Source organism: Eschrichtius robustus, chromosome 18, assembly GCF_028021215.1.
Source record: "Eschrichtius robustus isolate mEscRob2 chromosome 18, mEscRob2.pri, whole genome shotgun sequence".
NCBI lineage: Eukaryota > Metazoa > Chordata > Mammalia > Artiodactyla > Eschrichtiidae > Eschrichtius > Eschrichtius robustus.
The window spans coordinates 2978478-3000419 of NC_090841.1; the positions used below are offsets into that span (position 1 = coordinate 2978478).

The window sequence follows — 21942 nt, forward strand, 5'->3', positions numbered from 1 at the left end:
TCTGTATCACCATTTGTTAACCAAGGAAGGACACCCTTGTTCCACAGACTCACACATCAGGAAGATGACCTTACTTTCTACCATGAAAATTATCTTTCATGTTACAATAAGACATTTAAAATTACTGCCATAGAAGTTTAAGCAAGGGCATACTTTTGCAACTTTTGAAGATATCAATACCCACATTCTGATTATTATCAGTTTCTACATTGTGTGACTTAGGGTAAGTCAAGTAGTAATATTTAAGAAGTCATAAAATCTTGTCAGTAGTCTGACTAGCATAGCCTCCTTGGTCTATGAGTCCCATTAAGATATAATTTTTTAAATTAATTTGTTTAATGTTCTAAAAAATGCTTACTGAATTGAATTAACTATAATAGAATTTCCAAATCACAAGTAAGGCAAGGATACAATACCAAAGATACAAAAAAGGGTTAGAAATTAAAAATCAGAACACTCAACAAAAAAATCAAATACGCACCACACTGTGTCCTATGTTAATAATTGGCACATGACATGCATTTTGTAGATAATCCTATCCAATATCCTTGCATGAACTTTGGAACTTATAAAACATACCTACCTTCAGGAAAGTTATCTAATATCAATGTATAAATAAAATGCCAATAAACCCGCACACCACACGTAACATGCGATTAACACCAGTCATGCTCAAATGAAAAAACAGCAGGGAAAATAAAGGAGAGAGAAAATGTAGTAGGACACAATTCTAAGTACATAAGTCAATTCAATCTGAAGTCCCGATTTCTGTTTATTTCGTATTTAAGCCTTTAGCTTTTACCCTAAAATATAAATGTTAACACAGAAAGAAGTCTCCCTGCCCTAGATTAAAAGTCATTGAAATTGTAAAGCATCTCCAACAGTATCAGTAAAATAATTTCACAGCGTTTTAATAAATGACTTGTGTTTCTGTGGCCTAGCCTTTAAAATCATCAGCACTGTCAAAAGAGGTTACGTAGTACTGTTAGGTGTCCCTGGAGACAGAAAGTGCTTCTCTAAACTCTCATCAGATGTGTCTGTTTAGAAATAGCTCTTCTCAGGGTAGTTTGTGCTTTCCTATAGATCGGTTCAAGATAATCACATCGACATGCTGAATCACTATTCAAGGATTGCACTACGTTTTTGTTTATGTGTTTATGTTCAGTCCTAACTTTGAGAAAGATTTTCAACATGAATGGAAATAGGATATTACAGTCTACTTCAAAATAAGGTGAGGGGCCAATTAAATGGTATGCCATCAGTCAGTCAAACCTTCAAAGAAAAAGGAAAAAAGGGAAAGTAAATGAGCACACAGAAGGCGAGGACAGCCCGCCGGCAGGCTCAGCACTCCCTTGGGCACTCTGCAAGCCTGGCGGCAGCACCTAACACCCCAAGGAAGCCAGCGGAAACCTCATTCTACCTCGGAAGGCACCAGCGTCATTCAGAACAGCACTCGTGACCAAACTTCTCTCAAGAAGTCATCACTGACACTGCTTCGGCTTCCTAGTTTCCATCCCTAATAGGAGACGGACAAGTGGGGAGATGGCCGACACAACCCAGAGTCCCCAGGGCAGGCGCTAACCGTGCAGCCTGCTGACATCAAGATCCTGTCTTCCTCTTTGCTCACACCTTAAAAATATAAGAATATATAGTCATAGCAGCTGTGGATGATCAGCCACTTTTAATACAAGCTAGAAACCAAAGTTAATATTTATATGAATTATCACTATAACAATGACTTGGTTTCTAAATTTATTTCAGCTTCAAGGAAGAGACTGACTCAAAAAATAATGTTTACTATAAAAACAATTTCTGTAAAGCAAATCTTACGTCCTCTGATCTTCCAAGTGAAACATGACCTGGGGGGAAATAATACAAGTTGAGTCAAAACTTGTTATTAAAAAAAAAAAAGACAGTCAATAACTGACACTCAGCATTGTGCGAACAGTCAGCGGCTGCCCCTAATGGCAGCTGGCGGCCACTCTACCTTTGCTCGTCCCCCGGGTGCACCAGGCACACTGGACCAGGCTCCTCGGTGGCCGGTCCACACAGGGCCTCTCACTTCATCGGCACAGGTCCCAGAACGGATCCCCCTCTGACCTTTTTAATCTCAATATTTACGTGCATCATATAATAGGTGTGTGCACTCTCACACTTTCCCCTTAAATACCACAGCTTAAAATACCAATTTCAGCATAATTCTTTCATTTGAGACTAAATGTTCTATGAAATGAATGTTTCCAAGTCATTTAAATATGGTTTTATTGTGGTATGTGTAACAACCACCTATATACTCTACTAGTATAGTTTCCTCTCTCCTTTAAGAATTACCACCAGAAAAAAAATACTGATATAAATTCTAGCTACTTAGGTAAACGAAAGAACAGGATTCAAAGAATCAAATGAACAAAAACATCAGGCTACAAATGAACACAACATTTAGTCATCATACCTGAATATCCCCAGAGAAGTTGTTGTGCTAGAATATAATTAAATCCGTTCTTAGAAAAAGCCAGAATTGTCACAATTTTCACATGATGGCTACAGGAATTATTCTGTATCTTAAGATAACACAGTTTGCAGAATCTTACACATCATTATGTAAAAGAAAAGCCATAAACAAAACTCCAAACATAGCAGAATGTACATTTAAGATTTAAAGATATATTTCAATACGAACTAAAACCAAACTATTAGGCATTCCTACCATTCGTCTGACTCAACTTTTTTTCTATTTATTTCCTCCAAAACCCATTGACCTGCTCCTCTAACTTCTGATTGTCACCCATTTGCTCAGGTAACCTAACACAGAAATAATCTAGACCTGTAATAGGAAAAACAAAACAAAACAGAATCATCATTCCAACTCTGCAGCTCAAGCAAGGCACTTAAATCCTTCAAATTCTTTCAGCTTCAATGTCTCTACCCCTCAAAGGAGGATGACGATTATCTCACGATTGTGGAGAACAAATAAGATACTGACGATACAAGAAATCCTGACTCACAGGCACAATGGGGGGATCTGCCTTTTCGCCCTTGTCCCTGCAACACCATCCCACCTGGCCCATCAGCTTGCCACCCAGGCACTGGGAGCACAAAAGAAATAACAGATGGCCCCTGCTCTCAAGGGTTTGTAGTTTGGCACAGTGAAAACGCGCCTGTGATCAGGCAAAGAGGAGCACACGGACGGAGACAGGGTCCGGGAGTGAAGCAGAGACGGCCCCTCAGGTCTGTGGGCTGGGCGGGGCCGGAGACGGGAGAGTGGGAAAGGGAGCCGCTTGGAGGAGGCGCGCGGGCTGAGGGCCAGAAGATGAAGGAAAGTCACAGGGCGACGTGGAGGAGGGCGCCAGCAGTCTAAGCCAAAGGAACACCGTGTGCAAAACACAGGTATGAGAAAACCTTAATTCGGGTAAAAAAAATTTACCAAGCGCCCACCTTGAAGTGGGCGCTGTGCTGCACGGCGGTGACAAATCTCACAGGGCTCTGCTCCCACAGGGTGCAGGGCACTCAAGTTTGTCCATCTGCAAGCGCCTGTGGTGACGAGAACAGAAGAGGGACACCGAACGAGTCGGGGTCAATCACGGGACGCCCCACAGGCCACACGAACAAGACCACGCCTGTCCCGAGTCGGGATCCGCTAGAAACCCGTGAGTGGGGCAGGCGGTGATGAGATGAGGGGTGTGGGCACAGTGACGCCGTGGCCCAGAGACAGAGGGCCTGCAGCACAGCCAGGGAAAGTGCGATCCCCAGACCCCGGAGACTGGAGAACAAGGAGGGCGAACGGGGGTTCAGTCCTGGGCATGGTAACGGGCGCCTTTCTCAGGAGGAAGGACCGGGCCAAAGGAGAGACAGACGCGGGACAGGATGAGGACCCCAGCTGGGAGAACGCCGACTTTGAGACACCTAAGGAACTCCAAGGGCAGAATGATAACAGCTGCCATTTCATCACCATTTCTTAGGAGCAGGTAGCGTGTTAAACTGTACACGCTCTGTACACATCATCCGATCTTCAGAGAAGCGCCTACCACGACTAAAATATTACAGTGGAGGTTATCAATAAGCTGCCCCACTGCGGTAACGCAAACTGGATAAAATTCAGCTGGCAAGTTGTGACTGCCGTCCTCCACTCAACCCTTATTCTCATTTCATTCCACTTGTGAGAAAGCAATCTTGCATTTCATGTAATTGAATCTTGAGGGCCCCAGATATACTCTTATGGAAGGATGTTCCTGTACTGCCATGACACTGATGAGGAAAGAGAGGCTCAGACAGGTCGGGTAATTTGTTCAAAGTCACACGATGGAGGAGTCGAGTCTGAACCCAGATTTGTGCGGCCACAGAGCCCAGGCTTGTAACCACTACACTGCACTGCACTGCCCCTCTTGAGACTGGGGTGACAACTGAAGGTATGGAGACCATTACATATGCGTGACAGTGGATGCCTGGGGGTGAATGAGTATACTCGAAGAAAGTAAGGAACAAAATGAGAGCTGAGCAAGGAGTTCCTGAACTAATCCCATTTAGCGGGTAAGCTGAGGAACGGGAATTCACAAGTAATTCTCAGAAGCAGGCAAAGAAGTATAAGGACACCAAGAGAGTGGTATCATCAAAGCCAGGGAGTTCAAAGAGGGAGTGACCAGTAGTACCAAAGCTGCAGGGAGATCAGGTAAAAAGAACAGAACATTCCACTAGATTTAATAATTTTTAAAAAGTCATTAACTGGTGACCTCAGTCAGGCAATTTTATTGGAATGATGTAGAAGCAAAAGTCCATGTGCTGTGATAACAGATGACGAGAAAGTACAGACAACAAACACACGCCACTCCTTCCAGTAGCTGGACTAGGACGGGATGCAAGAAAGCGAATCAAAGTCAAGGACTGTTTTGTTTTCCCCCAAACGGAAAAGACGGAAGCATGTAATTGCAAACGGGAAAGAGGTAACAGAGGTAAACAGCGAAAGTACAAGTAGTAACTTAATATTTAGCTCAGGATTTTAAATGTGAAAGAAGTGAAAAGTAAAACTACCACATAATGAGACAGATTTTGCTTGGGCTACAGAATTAGAGAAATACCCATTGCAGAGGAAAAAAACTTCACACTTCAATTGTATGCAGCAGTACTTTCAAAATTGGCCAGTCAGATTTTACTGATAATTGGTAAACAGAAGTCCACAGTGCTTTGTGTCAGCAAAACAATCACACAGTCATTATTTAGAGCAAAAAAGATCCAATGCTGTTAGACACCTGGGATGTTCCCTACCATAGGAAGGGAGCTACACATACGTAATACTCTCGGCCTCTCCCCTCCCCACTCGTAATTCCCCACCTGCCCCACACACCAGAAAGAGGAATGACTTATCAACCAGTCAGGGTGAAGAGACTCTGCCCCTGCCCAGGGAGACTCGTGGGGCAGGGCGTACCCGGGAAGGAAGCCCGAGGTCTCCCAGTGCCCCTGCGACTGGCCTGGCAAGCTCACCCGCCTCACTCTGGAGCGGTCACAGCACAAGTCCACCACGCACCACAAGCCAGGAGCCCCACTACCAGGATTATAAGTAACACAGGGGAGACTGGCGACGTCTACCTGCTGGATCCCTCTCTGTGCATCTCTTCACGGACGTGGCTCTCAGGAAAGCAAAGGTGTCATTTATTGGGTCCCCATCAGCCCCTACACATGTTTAATGTTTAATGTTCCCAAAACATGGCAATAAAGTAGTATCAAAAACAAATTTTTGTCTGGAACCAATGGTATAAAAGCAATAGGGAAGATACCCAGGAAGCAGTTACCCATCACCCATATGGCCAGATAAAAATACTGGAAAGGCTAGAGATCATGATTATTAAATAATCACAAGGGTGGCAGGCCAATACTTAAATCAAGATAGGAAAAGCGACCATGAAGACAACTTCTGGGGTAACTGAGCCACACGTTACGGGCAACAAACACAGTGAAGACGTCCCTTCTAGTGTAACAGTCAAAAAAAATTAACCAGGAACCAGAGATAAAACATGGTGTTGGTATGATCCCAAAATAACAAATCAGAATCCACAGTAGGTGAGAAAATGAAAAGACACACAAAGTGGGAAGACTCAACGTTATAACAATGTCAAATTACCAAAGTTAAGAGTATATAAATTTAATTTGTCCCTAAAAATCTTACAATAGGTACCCCATCCGTCTAAGGCCAGAGAAGCAAGCTGTGGCCATGTTCTGTGCTACAGGGTACTTGAACATTTTGAGTAAAAGCAGTATGATTCTGCTGGTTTTCTACCCCTTTTACCTGATTTGATTCTGAATAACTTTTGACTGATTTCCAAACCCCTATCTACCTCAGAAACTACTGGCCATTAACAAAAATTCTGTCTTCAAAAGAAAGTAAAACCACACAATGAAATAGCACAGCCATGGAAACGATGATCTACAACTGCATGCACCAACCTGGACGGATCTCACAAACTCAGAGTAAGTGAAAGCAGCAGACAGAGTGCACACTGTGATTCCCCCGACAGGGAGTACAGTAACTCGCTGAATCAATCGGTGCTATTAAGAGTCAGGGTCACGGTTACCGTTGAGTGGACAAGACTGTCACAGAAAAGGCAGCCAAGAGTCCCTGGGTGTTGGCAGTCCTCTGGTTTTGATCTGGGCGTGTTCAGTTTATAAGACTTCATTAGGCCTACATTTAAGATATGTATACTTTTCTGTACGTACATTATATTTCAATGTAAAGTTTTTTATGTAAGAATGTAATAGAGAATTTGAAAAGCAAGGATTTCTAAAACTTTGGAGCAAAGAATGGCAGAGTAATAGGAATCCACGTTTAGACTCCCAAAAAGGCTACTCTGAAGATGACAATTCCCAGTTAAGGAAGGGATCTCGATATTGGGAAGAGCAGTGTCCCAGGGATGCCCTCCTGGTTCACACCCGCACTCCCTTCAGCGTCACTCTGCTCCACCCTGAACTCGCCTCCCCCATTCCAGCTCCTTTCCCTTCTGTTTACATGAATGAAGATGCACAATCATTACCTTTGAAAAGAAAACAGCATATAGTATAAAAGACACATCACAAAGAATATGCTTTACAACCTCAACTAGTAGGACAAATCTAGAATTTTTCAGGCCAATATCTAACTTAGAAAAAGTTCAGGCAACAGTCTTACAAGAGAAAGGATGCTCACAAAAGTTGGAAGATAATACTAAACAGAACCATGGTGATTTTTTTCCCCCAATTATTCTGTCTTTTCCTAAAAAGGATTCCCAATAAAGGACACCCAGCCTTTGCTACGACCCCAGGAGTGCCCTTTCCTGGCCCTGCTGCAGAGGTCATTTTGTCAGCCTGCATCTCCTCGACACTGCCCCAGGACAGCCACACAGAACTGAGGAGGCGGGTGGTGTGAGGACAGAGCAAGGCTGACGACCTTCTCTCCGCGTATGCGCCCTCTAACCCACGAGAGCGCCCTCACCACCGCATAGGCTACAAGGGATGAGGCTGGGGGCACAAATGGAAAAGAAACGGGGAGCACTGAAAGCTGTAAAGCACTGCGCACGCGCCAGGGATCACATCCACAAAGGCACACCGTCAGACCGTGACGAGAGACACTTAAATACAGTATCACGTTCGGATTCTTTTAGATGTCAGAATCCAGCACTGACACATCTTAAACTACAACAAGTACATGAAGTTGAACCACATGGAACTGCTGAGTGATAACGTCTAAAATGGATAACTAATAATTTCCTATCGGTTCAATGTAATAGGAAACTTACATAAGCTGTCATTTTTATAAATACATATATTAAAAAAAAAAACAACAACTCAACAGCTATAATACCTCGGGTTTGGGCAGCTTCCTTTAAAGCAGCCAGAAGGTGAGGCTTCAAGTTATCCAAAATAAATCTTCCTTCAAGACCTGGGAAAAGGGACCTAAAAAGTGAAAGAAACACAGCAATTTTAATCTTCTAACAATTCTAAGATACAGAAATTCAATCATATAATTTCAAGCCAGTTAAATGTACTTACTATTTTACATCAATTATAAGGCACACATCTAATCACACTGCAATACTTTTTGATCAAGTATTATCCAGGCTTCGCTTTAAAACATGAGGACATCATGCACCATATCCAAATCCAGAAATTGTCTAAACTTCTTAGAATAAAATTCATTTTATTTTCTGAAATGTCAATACACACCCTGAGTTATAAAGAATTACTTAGTACAGTATTTTAATTAATTTAAATTAACTTCATCAAAATAATTCACTTTTGACTAACTGTAGTTATTATTAGCTCTTTATAAACATTCTTTTCTGTGTTCTGTTATTGGAATTTCCAAGAAAAACAACTGCTTGGACCCGCTCTTTAACTGGTAAACATCTGGATGCCTTTCACCTTAGAATGTAAAAATGTATCCTTTCCTATTTTAACAAAGCAGCTCTGCAAAAGTCACCCTAAGGTAACATCCACACTGACAGCTGATGAATTTCACAGCAGCCGACTGGAGGTGCGGGCAGGGGCAGAAGGTGGGGTCCGCGCATACCTGGGATAGCTTTCTGAGCTTATATAAACCACATCTTGATCGGACACAGACGAGGAGAAGGGGACGAAACTTCCGTTCTGTAGGGGCAGCAGCTCCAGCCCCAGCAGCTCGCCGTAGGCCTGGTCGGAGAGCACGAACTCTAGCAGCTGCAGCTTCTCGGCGGCGCTGGTACCGCCCAGGTGGGCTGCCTTCCGCAGCACCTGCCGGGTCCACGCGGGCGTCACCTTCCTCACGGGCCTCACGCCGGACGCCGCGAGCTGAACGGCGGCGGCCACGTGGGCCGGGACCCTGACGACCTGCTTCCCTGAGCTCTGGAGATAGCTGAGCACGGACCTGGTGCAATCCAGACTCTCGTCCAGTTCCGAGAAGCACGCCTGCTCCAAGGGGACCCAGTGGCCGCTGAGGGAATACAGGACTGCGTGCTGGAACAGCTCGTGAAACAGAGGCTCCAACACGGGCTGCCAGTGCGCCGTGACCCGCTTGACGTCGGGCCACAGCTTGTAGATGACGTCCACCGACAGGGGCAGGTCGGGGCTCCTTCCCGCCTGCAGACGTTCTATGCAGTCTAAGATCAGAGTGGCGTAGGCTCTAGGGACGACGTTCAGGACGAGAAACTCATTCCACAAGGCGGCCGGGTCCCTCCACTGGTCCAGCTCTCTCCATTTGATGCTCCTGCGATTGTCCGTCAGGCCAAAGAAGCCACTGATGTGAACTGGGAGGCCTGTTTTGCTTTCCTCGCCAGGCGGTAAAGGAAGGAAGCAGAAGGCTTTCCCTGAGAACGCGGACGCTGTTCCTCCCTCCTCCTCAGCTCTGCTTGACAGCAGCGTGGCTATTCCAATGACGGGGACGAACTTCAACTCATCAGCCAATGCATCGAGCCTACTACTAATCCCTCGCCCACCCACGCCGTTACACACCAGCCAAGACGTTCTCTGTGCACCCCTGGCACTCTCATCTTCTAAAACTATATTTATAGGGTACGTGACACAGGTTATGCTGCTGCTGGGAATCTTCTCACAATAGTTACCGATGGCGGCTCCCAGGATCTTTATAGAATCCGGCCGCTCCTGTGTCAGGGCTGCACTCTCACTAGCACTCACTCTGAAGACCAGCTTCTCTGTTCCATCGGCCTCGCGGACAAGTAAGGAGATGTCCTGCACACTTTTCAGAAAGAGCAGCACCGTGTCTGCATCTGCCCTGAAAGACTCAAACAACTCGAGAACCTTCTGTTTATTGTAGAGGTTACTACTAAGCTGGGAGGGCTGGAGCCGAAGGGGGAAACGGAAAAATGTTCCTGGAAAACTGCCATTTATAAACGTCTCCTTGGTGCTTCCAAAGATGCCAATAAATGGTGCAAACTGGTCTGAAAGTTCGCTAATTTCTTTGCTGTCATCTTTGAGATTCCAACATTGGCCTGATTCATGTGGACCAAAAAGTGTCTGATGAGGATCTAACATCCCAATCTGATCACCACTAAAGATACAAGGAACATCTGTAAAGGAAAATTCAAGTCATGATCAACTCTGAAATTTAAAGGACAATTATAAGTACAACTACAATAGATAGTTACTATCATATATTACACATGAAAAAGCATGAGCCACAAGATGACTCTAAACAGATTTATCTAAAAACAAACTAAATCTAGCTTTCGAAATATAATTCTTTGAGCACAAAAAATGATTTCTCTTTTGATTCAAAAAGTACCAGGCATTGAGAGGCTTTACATGATTGTTGTGAAAACCTAAGATATATCTTCAAACACTTATTAAACAATTAAAATACGTAAAGAGAATTTGGATATTTACACTCTCCCCATAGCCTAGTGAACCCACTTAAACAGAAGAGAGTTGCAGCCTATGCTCAAAATAAAACCTCAACCACAGATTCTCTGAGAAAAGAGGGAAGAGAAAGAACAACACAGATGATCTACAAGCACCGTGCCCTGGAGCGAGTGTGAAATGGGCAGTGACTTGAGGGCCTAACCTTCACACAAGACACAACTCCGTGAGGTCCACCTGTAATACGCATGGTCACTGACCACAGCCTCAGGTGTCACAACCGCCGACTCCTAAGCTCTCGGGTATTTTAAGTAGGAGATGTTACATCCACCGGCCCAGCCACCACGTCCACCAGCAACGCCGGTCCACGGCCCCCTCGTCCACACTCCCTGTTCCACTCCCACTATTGAAACTATGTCAGGGAGGCTCCTGATGGTTGTAAAGCAGGACTCAAGAACTTCGCAAATCCTCAGATTAGAGAACAGCACCCCGGGTAACACTGTCCCACATAAATGTGCTCGTTCTCCGATAGCGAACAAATCCACAGTGAGAGCAGATGCTGGCCATCAGGGGAATCTCTAAACAATTCACTCCTGTACAACTGGCTCCATGCTTATGCAACTCACGTGTGTGCCCCCATAAAATTTAAAAACTACTACATGACACAGATGTGAGGAGTAACTCACAAATAGTTGAACACATGAATATTAATATTTGTATAATTGTTATATAATATTATGATTTCATCAGTGTTATTATATAACACATAACTAATATTACTTAACACAATATCATACAATATATTGTAATAATGTAAATGCAATTTAAAAAATAGGCTTAGTAAATAAAAGTGGGCCATAGTGATGGTGACCCTATATCCCACTTGCCCAGGGCAGTCCCAATTCAGGCCAGTGTCTGAGAATAATACCACCTCTTTCACTCTCAGCAGTGTCCCAGTTTGGGCAATAAATTATATGCCACTCTAGCTACAGCTACAGCTCTGCCAGCTCAACCCTCCTTCTCCTGCAAGTTCAAAATGCACAAATGGTTTCAAACTTAAACGATAACAAGTGCTAATTTCATAAAAAAGTTTTATCACAAAACTACAGTAAATACTAAGAGCTCTGATTCTGGAAGAACAGCCATATACCCTTAGAGGTGTCTACCCTAAGAGTTTCAAGTATTTCCTACTATAACCATGAATCAGAAACCTCATATTCTTTCTAGATTCCAAGCATGATTTCAAAGTAATGGTTAAAATACTCGTAAGTTTAAAGAGAGTAAAATTTTTATGAAGAAAGTGAGAAACCAGAGTCATTTCAAAGGTCCTCTCCTTGTCAGTTATTCAATACCACTGGATATTATACTTTCTTCTTCCTGTTATTTAAACCTATGTACAAGAAAATCTGTGAAAATCGGTTTGCCTGACTCTTAAAGATTTGCAGTGTAAAAGTTTTTAGAGTAACAATTTTGTGTAGGCTTTCAACAGCTCACGTAAAATCTCAAACCTCACATAAAATGACTTAATATACTACACTGATTCCACCGGAAATGATGGCATTAACTTTTGCATCACATGATGAAGATTTGGTATAGTTACCATGGTAACTTGAGAAAACACAAGACGCACTGATATTTCATTGATATACTTCTTGCCACTGACAAGAATTCGGGAAAAATGCCTTTTAAACAGTATCATCTCTGAAGTTAACCCAATAAAGTACAAAATATAGGCTAAAATAATTGTCAGTCTCAAGACTGAAAAGCCAAACACCATACCTGTTATATGATAGACAGAATTAAACCCAATTCCGAATCTTCCAACCTTCAGAGGGTCGTCCTTCTTCCTGCTCCGTGCTATTTCCTGAATGCCGTGCCAGTCCTCCGGGGTGAACACCGCGTTGTTGTGCACGTAGAGAGCGGGCCCTGGGCATCAGGAGGCACACGCATGTGTTGAGAAAGAAGGGAGCCTGGGTGATCACTTCTCTTACAATAACTTCCTCTACATAACATTGCTTATTTGATGGGAAGATGGAAAGAACTGAATGGAGTGACTGATCCAGCATTACAGTTTGGTTGCTTTCACATTAAAAACAGAAATTACAAATTAATGGTAAAAATTACCAGCAGAGGAAATATAGTATTGTTGACCAAAAATCCAAAAAGGAAAACTTATGGTACTTAGATACTCAAAACACAGGGCAAAGAAGAAAATTAATCACAGTGTACTACTTTTAAATTTGTTCCTAAATAGAATATTTATTTTTGTGAATGGAATTACCTGTAAATGTATAAGAAGACCAAAGAAACCTTGTTAATATATTATTTCATAGGGTGAAAAATAACCCTTCTCGGGCTTCCCCCTGGTGGCGCAGTGGTTGAGAATCTGCCTGCCAATGCAGGGGACACGGGTTCGAGCCCTGGTCTGGGAAGATCCCACATGCCGCGGAGCAACTAGGCCCGTGAGCCACAGTTACTGAGCTTGCGCGTCTGGAGCCTGTGCCCCGCAACAAGAGAGGCCAGCGCACCGCGATGAAGAGTGGCCCCCACTTGCTGCAACTAGAGAAAGCCCTCGCACAGAAACGAAGACCCAACACAGCCATAAATAAATAAATAAATAAAACCCAAAAGTTTATAAATAAATAAATAAATAAAGAGTGGTCTTTTAAAAAAAAAAAATATATATATATATGACTTACATCCCCTTAAGAATATGTCCAGGAGAGTCTGAACTGATCCTCCCTTTTTTCAATGACTTTCTACCACACACAGTCATTCACAATCACCCTACTGACTTTAAAGCTGCACTAAAAGTTATGCATATTCTTTTCAACACAGCACTTCAAAGCGCAGGACTTCGGAGTCCTTACGTTGGTTATCATTTCTTACTGTCTTTACTTTCATTTTCCTTACTCACTTCTCTCCTTCAATCTTCCTTCTCACCCTACTTCAAAATAATTCAAGGGCACTCTCAAAGCACAAAGTAATACATAAAGCCACAGCCTCTAACTTCTTTCCAAATGCAGAGAAGTGTTCTATTTGTCTCGCTAATGATATAAATGCTCACAAGTTGACTGAACAGAATAAGAGGTTTATGTATTTACATTGCTTATTACTCTGAGTTTCAAGATTTTTATTCTTCACTCTGTAAAAATACCAACTAGCAGAGACATCTGCCCACAAAAAGCAGAGAAAAACATCTCTTGGAGTTAAATACGCCAAGAAGTGAAGGACAGGTGGTAACTTGACTGTTCATTAAACACTGAATTGTAAATCACTAAAACTCACCTGTTAGTACATAAAATAAAACTTGTCCGTAACTAATTATTGAGTCTTACCCTGATATTGTGCCATATCTTTTGACCAAAGAGTCTCTGTTCCATACTGAGTTTCATCATATAAAAATTTAACTTCTGTGGCCCCAGCATCTTCTGCATTCTGAATTAATTCCTAGTCAAGAAATACACCAAAAAATAATAATATTTAATAAAACAGTAATCTACTGCCCATCTTTGTATTTACTTACAATATTTAAAAAGTAATTACACATAAGTAAAGGAAACCCACTATTTGCATCATGAGCGAGGTCTTTGTACATTCTTACAGTTAGCAAGCGCTGATGTGTAGTCCTTCCACGTTGCTCATTGTGTAGATCTGTGTGCCAGCAAACTCAGTATAATTTTTCTCCCTTGGATATTTTAGTAGAGTTCGACCTAGTGTAGTCTAACGTAAAGAACAGGTGACAATCTCCTGGATGAGCTCTGAATTAGACCAAACCAAATCAAGGGGTTATATTTTAAATGGATGGGTCTTTAGACACAGAATAATCCACCCTGTATTAGCACACTCATGAACCTCTAACTTTGGGGGGCACTATTTTTTACTTTCCCAGCACCCTGGAATCACTAACGGGGGTGGGGGTGGCAGGGATGGGCAGGAACTGCAGAGGGCGTACACTGACACTACAGCCATGCCGACAGCAAAGCCTTCATCAGAGCGGGTGACACAGCACACCGCCTGCATGCAACAAGATAAGCATCAGACTGAGTGCGGGAACAGTGTGCAAATGAGAGCTGGTTGTGACATCAGGTGGGTGGTTAGTTCACCCCGTGCACACCAGAAGGCTGGGGACACTTATCCCACATGCCGTTCAACCCCAAACACGAACACGTGACCACGCCTTTATCTACCTCCTCATCAGCTACAAAGTCTTCCTGTTTACACAACTTCCTATTTCTCATGGGATTTTTAAGACCCACTCCCACCCTATTTAGTCTAGTAGAATCCCTAAAAATTAGCAATCTTATTTACATTAGGGTATAATATAAAATAATATTAAAGGTAGAAATAAAAGTTAAATAGGTAGCAAAATGCAAGTTTAACTTACAGAATGATAGCACTTTAGAGGCTGGATCTTGCTTTCATCTGGATGGCTACTTGAGACTTATGTGTGTTTTAGGCAACAGAGATGAAGAAAACAAGATAACATCCCAAGTCCCAGATTCCAACTATCAGTCTCAAGTTGAACAAAAAATACTATGGGGCCCTTCTTCTCAGGGGATCTCTTTCAAACTGATTCTGAGAAGAAGAGGCAATAAATGTGCCCATTTGCATAAGATCTTGAGCTAGTCACTAAAATTTCTCTGGATCTATTTCAGCAAACATCACACAAGGTGGTGGCCTAAGTCTAGGTAATCCTAAGATTCCTATTACATCTAAAATGGTAGAATTCTACTAAAATAGCCAAGGGACAGAAATCATACTGAGTTGTCTGGCACACAAATCCACACAATAAGCAAAGCGGAAGGACTACACATCAGCGCTTGCTAACCCTAAGAATGTACAAAGACCTCGCTCACGACCACTGCCTTGTTTGCCAACAGGATCTCTACCACTCATTTTTGAATTGATGAGGCCCTACTAAATCCTATCTTAAATTTATTCTGTTCACCTCTCTCTACCCCCATAACCCAATAATGACACTCTTCCCACCTTCACTTTCCTAATATCTCAATATGAAAATGGCTTTCAAATTAGCCTTCTGTGGGCCACTGGTGCCTGCTCTCAAAGATGGACTTAAGCTGCCCCAGTGCCTCATCATTAGTAAACTCCCTAGGGTACAGCACTCCTCAATCAGCGCCTGCCTGAGTATGACTAATACTTAAGGTAAGCTAAACTGACCTAGTGCTTATTCTCTAAAATTTTACCATCTAAACTAGAAAATATAATAAGAGCTAAGATATTGAACACAATAACAACTAAATAATTAGAGGAAAATGCATAATAATTGATCTACTTTTACACTTAATTAAGGAAGTTTCTTATTAAGCTTAAACACAAAATCTAACTTTTGCAGTATCTTCCATTTGCATTCTTTTATGATTGTTCAGTTTGTTTTTTTAATGAGTGTATTCAAACTAAAAGAATATATCGTAAATAGAAATACTTAACTAAAACAATTATCCTTTTAAATAAACTCTCCCAAAAAGCAAACTTCTAAATCTAGGGGAGTCAAACAGGTATGGGTTCATGGCCTCTGAATGTGGGTTTTGTCTTATTTTATTTGGTCGGCTGGTTGGTTTGTAATGCCCCTGCACAATGTTTTACATAAAATTCATAAAATTACACTACATAATTACATAAAATTACCAAATAAATGTTCCTAGAGCAACACTGCATGACTACAGCACACTGCAGCTTAGGGGGTTCCTTTGCCTCTGAAACCTCACATATTTACATGGACTGCACCTCAAGCCATCCCATCCAGCGTATACACTGCAGGTGCAGAGGGAAACAGACACAGCCATTCAAATCTAGACAAAATTCTAAAATGTAAATACTAACAGGACTTGTAAGTAATACTATTCCGTCTCATTTTTATCAATGTAAATGCACACATGCACACACCCATACCTCACCTTAAGAATCTGTCCTCCTTCTGGATATCTTCTTAAAATGTCCTTGAGGAAATCAACAAGTGGGGGCGTTGTTTGACCAAATCGACCTGAGAACACGTGTAAAACACTTTAGAAGAAAGTCCAGTCCTCTGGCCTATTATCAACGTGTTATTTGGTTCTGAGACACAGTGAAGTTGTGCAAGTTCTGACTTCACACACTTCACTGCAGCCCTCTGGTACGAGGGCTACCTGACTAAACAGATTCAGTACAAAGCAAAGCAGATTCAATTTTATCAAATCTCAAGATTTTTAATTAAACTACAAATTAGGTTTTTTAAAAATGTTCAAACATATACCAAATGTCACATAAGGTTATTAATTCAAAAATAAAGAGCATGGCGGGGTGTTGCTCTTTTCCAAAGCAAAGGAAATAAATGGCGCTATTTTGTGGGTGCTTTGCCACTAAGTAATAAGCCAGAGATTGTGGTGCCTGTTATGACATCCTTAATAGTCGCAAACACAACCAACGTCCTGAGTGTTTTGAAATACGGCACAATGTCTCAATGGCTGCCCAGTTCAAATACCCTAAGTCTCTCCTAAACTGGAGATTCTCAGAACTGACCAACCAGGTCACCTTCAGATAGGTGACAGCAAAGCGTAGGGAGCATGGGGGAAGGGAAATAATTTCTCAGATGCACAGAATAAAAATACCTCTGTTTATAAGTAAAAAAGAAATCTGTGCTTAAGACAGAATCATCACTATGAATTTATCTGCATCATTTTAGTACAACTACCCACCACAACCAAGCATCCACAGGACCCTGCCCGCAGACTATTCCACCCATGCACCCTTACAGCTCACTGGCTCCACCCACACCTGTGTTCCTCTGGCCCTGACATCCCCTCATCACATCCAAATGTTATGTACATTCTTTTTATTTTTAAAACATAATCTTTATGCGACTAAAAATGGAATTTACTCCTGGTAAAGTCAATGTTATACCTCCCCCTTTTAAGCCTTTTGATTGAAGGTTTACAAAAAGATGACAATTTTGGGAAGTCAGATCTCCAATCCTGATCCAGTCAGATAACTGAAAAAAGAAAATAAAATTATGAAAAGCAATATAGTTCTTAATTCTGCAAGTTCAAAACTTTACCTCATTTTTTTTCACCTAAGAAATGTTTGTTTTACAAAACAGAAATAGAGTCACAGATGTAGAAAACAAACCTATGATTACCAGGGGGGAAACGGGGGAGGGATAAATTGGGAGATTGGGATTGACACGTACACACTACTATATATAAAATAGATAATTAATAAAGACCTACTGTATAGAACAGGGAACTCTACTCAATACTCTATAGTGGCCTATATGGGAAAAGAATCTAAAAAAGAGTGGATTTATGTATATGCATAACAAAAAAAAAAGAAATATTGTTTGTTAAGTGTTCATATAAGGAAATAAGTTGTTCTGGAGAAGTGAATATTCCAAAGAACAAAAATTTAGTCAAAAATTTTAGTTAAAAATGTAAATGCTTCTTCCTTAAATAATTACAAATAGATAGAGATATACAGATTCTGCTTTAAAATAATTTTTAAAATTTTATGGTGAATCAGGATTATCAACATAAACAAAATCATTATTTTGATCAGCATTTCCAGAGAGTATTACTCAGAACAGAGCTCCATGGGATTCGACAGATATTAGAGGACCAAAAAAAAAAAAAAAAAAAGCTTTAATTTGTTGGAATAATTTGGTTTTTAGGGCATTCAACATATTAATATTATGGTAACCTTCTTTCAAAGGATTATACTATGTGGTATTTCACAAATCTTAGCAGTAATTTTTTTTTCATTTATTTTGAAGAGCATCTTGTAAGATACTGTTCCTAGAAATACACTTTGGTAAACTGCTTATAGACGTTGTTATAAAAAAGCTATGATGTGAAAGGAAGAGACAAGTGAGGACTCCAACCTCTGAAGCTGCTTTGGTCTATGATTTCCCCAACTGGCTTTCCTGAAAAATGCCTCAGTATTCGTTTTCCTTTCGGTGACTGCTCTGTTTCCCACAAAGGCAGGGTACAAGTGTGATCATGACCCACAGGGGCAGGTGATGGACGGCTTTTCTGAAAAACTGCCAGATCCACTTCTCCCCAGCAGCCCACTCATGTTACCGAGGAGTGACTCACAGGCAACAGTCTGCAAACACTACCCCAGCTCTCACCTCTGGTGGAAGAGGTGAGAACTACCTGTCACTGACTCTTCCTTGACAGGGAGGACAGGTGCTTAAGGACAGAGCTCTCCATACCACGACTCCACCATCTCCATTGTCCACCCCCCACCTCACCCGGCTGCCCTCCAGGCTCCCAGAGCTCGGCCTGCCAAAAGGCAGCTTCAGCGGCCCTCCTCCACCGACAGTGGCACCAGCGTGTCCATTCCCAGTTCCTCTCACATCTAACTCGGTCTTCTCCACTTCCAATTGTTCAGACTCTCAACTTCTGTTGGATTTTTATAACCATCTCCCATCTGGTCTCCTTACTTTCTGTACATCATCTTCATTCTAGTCCCCATTTCTAAAATACAAATCTGAACACGGTTGTTAACAGTTGTTACAGCTCCCAGTTTATAAAGCACTTTCATATACATGTTCCCACTGAATCTTAAGGCAAGCCTGTAAAAAAAACCTCTGTGCACAGGAGAAAGATAATCACAACAGTACTGTTGTTAACAACAAAAATTCAGAAACAACCCAAATCCTATGACATATTCATACAGTGGAATATTATACAGCAATGAAAATGACTTAACTAAACTGTACATAAATTGGGGTGAATATTCATAACATAATATTGAGTGAAAAAAGCTAAATCCAAGTTGCTACATATAGCATAATAAGCTTCTTGTAAAGTTCATAAACAACTAAAAGTAAACAGTATATTGTTTAGCTTATACACACACATCCATACACACAGACAAACACAGGTATCCACACACACACACACACTTATGATAAAACTATTGAAACAACTATAAAAAGGCACCAGAATAAAAAACACGAAGAGGTAAGGCAAAAGAGACAGGCATACAGGCTGGGGAAGAAAAGAACAGAGGGAAAGGAAACTGTCAACAGCATTCTAGTTCTCCAGTTGGATGATGTCATCAAGGTTGTTCATTCTATTATTAATTAACTAATTAATTGATTACTAAAAGAGAGCTATGCATAAACCAAGGATTAGTAGTCCAATTCAGTTAGCTAAGGTACTTTTAAAGAAGAACAGCAGGAAGGGAGGAAGGAAGGAAATCTGTAATACAGGAAGATGTCTCCAGGTCTTAAAGAGGACTTGAAAATGAAGAATAATACATGGAGTAGAACCCTGTCAGTGAAAACACACCTAACTGCTGTGTGAGTCTGACACTGAATGCTTTTGGTAGATTGTAATCAGTGGCCCATATCAAGGCGGTGATTCTCCCAAAGGGAAATCAAGCAGCAGAGATAACCTCAACAGTGCTACCTGCTTTCTCCCCCTGAGCCTGCCAAGACTTGGGAGTTCCGCTTGGGCCTCTCTCCTTGGACCCTAAATCATTCAACCAAGCAAAGTGACATTGGTCGTGTTCATCTCCAGAGGCAACGAAACCTTAAAAGTTGTCCATTTCAGTCTTCATATTTTGTTTCAAACAGAATGATGACAAAATACTTTGAACACCGGGTCTCTGTTCAGGCCAGCCTAAGCCTCCCTTGAGGACCTCAGAGACGCTCACTTTCATTTACTAGGAAACAATAACTCTCTCCAAATTGTGAAGCAAATAGTATAATATGAACTGCAATCTGGATCTCCCAACACTTTCCCCTCTCTTCAGCTGTCAAGAACACAAGGAGGTTCTCAAGATTCAAGAGCTGATAGGCAGGACGTTTCCGATCAACTAAAAGACAGGAAAGGTAAGCAATACTTCAAACCTCCGGGTTTGAGGCTCAAACACATTTGGCTCGAGGAGAAAGGGTCAGGAAGATATGCAGCTCTAACGAACAGCTTCACTCTCTTCACAGGACAGGAAGAAGAACTTACAGATTCCTCTTCCAGACCAGGAAAAGCAAGAGAGACAAGGAGAAGAGGATGGTAGGTGACCTGGAAAGACTGAGGAGCAAGTAAGTGCCCAACGCTAAGTCCAAAACCAACCAGAACCAGCGAGTGACACCGAGGTGTCAGCAGCTTTTGTTTCTGCTTACCCTGAAAATATGCAGAAGTCTCACCAATGATTCAAATCTAAGAGGTTCTGAGCAGCACTGAATAAAAAGGGAGAGAAACCACCTCTGTGAAAGATTCGCTTATAAAAAGGAGACCCTTCTTGATGACATGCGTTAGCATCACTAAGTTCACCAGTTCCGTAGAAGTCACAGCCCGTCCTCTGCATCAGGAGAGAACTGTGCCCTCTGACTGTTTTCTAGGAGAGCTCCATCCTTGAGTTCAAAGTTCACTTTTAATGGTTTAAGCTCTTCTTTGTTTTAAAGAACTTTACATTTAACTTTTACTTATTCCCAGTTGACAGCCTGACAGGTTCTCTCTGATGTGGAATAGTCAAAAGTCCATAGACTTTGGAATCAGACAGATGTGGGTTCAAATCCTGACTTGATACTTTATCTCCCTGAATCTTAGCTTTGCTCTTCTGCAAAATGGACTAGTCACAACCATCTCCTGAGGCTGGCTGTTCTGAGTAGTAAATGAGACGATACATGCAAAGTCCCCAGCAGAACAGTGTGTGGAGCGTAGTTGAGTGCTCAGCAAATGTCAATCATATTCCCAGTGAGCTCACCAAGGTGCAGAAGGAGAAACGCACTGAGCAAGCTGCTTCCCAAAATCATGTCCCCAGCCCCGACCGCTATGCCTTGAGCTTCAGCGCCAGATCCATAGCTGCCTGTTGACGATCATGCCCTAGACTCTTACACAGCAGAGACCTCAGAACTGGTTAGAATTCATTTTATCCCATTCCTACCAGAAACAGGAAAACAGATTCCAACATGTTACTTAACTTGGCCTCTGTTATCCGCTGGTAATACAGGAACAGGATCTAGGTCATCTACCTCTTCACGCATTTTCCTAGATGCTTATATCCTGCCACCAGCTCAAACATATGCAAAAGCGAACTGAAACTTGGATCCCTGCGAACTTGTTCATCTCTGCTAACTGAGCATTCTTTTCCTGGTCTGACTCAAGGCCTGTGAACATCCTTGGCCGGGCCTTCTCCCTTATTCTACATCCACCACCGCCACCACCCCTCCCTCGGTCTGCACAAATACACACCCCCATCCGGTACCAAACCACCATAATTTTGTCTTTTACAAAGCCTGCTGTGCATCCTTTCCTCTCAGTTTCAACTCCACGATCGAAGTCTGGAAGCTCACCCCTCGTACTAGCACAAGCTTCCTAACTAGACTCGCCGCCGCCCACCCGCTCAATCCGAAACACGCTGCACACCACGCCCGCGTCCGCCATCCCACAGCAGTGCTTTGCAGACACCTCCAGAAACCTTTCCAATAGCAAGACAGAGCCCCAACTGACTCTTTGGCTCTGACACATCTAGGGGATAAGATGACAAAGGAGAACCAGAGGAGCAACCAAAGAAGTAGGTATAGGACCCGGGAGGGTACACAGGAAGGTCAAGAGACTGGGGCGGACAAAGATAAAGAGGTAAGAATAATAAGCTTTCCTCCTCGGTCCTGCCCAAAGCCCTGAA

General features: G+C 42.2%; 1 protein-coding gene across 2 annotated transcripts in view; it reads right to left on the reverse strand.

Annotated features, from left to right (window-relative positions):
* The window catches only part of SACS (sacsin molecular chaperone), a 75290-nt gene that overhangs the window by 14059 nt on the left and 39289 nt on the right, over nt 1–21942 (reverse strand). For both annotated transcript variants that reach the window (XM_068526320.1, XM_068526321.1), the window contains 6 exons: nt 17215–17302; nt 16233–16318; nt 13653–13764; nt 12094–12240; nt 8534–10025; nt 7826–7917 (listed from right to left, as the gene is read on the reverse strand). In XM_068526320.1, coding sequence (XP_068382421.1) covers nt 7826–7917; nt 8534–10025; nt 12094–12240; nt 13653–13764; nt 16233–16318; nt 17215–17302 — 2017 coding nt within the window. The remainder of the gene's footprint in view (nt 1–7825; nt 7918–8533; nt 10026–12093; nt 12241–13652; nt 13765–16232; nt 16319–17214; nt 17303–21942) is intronic.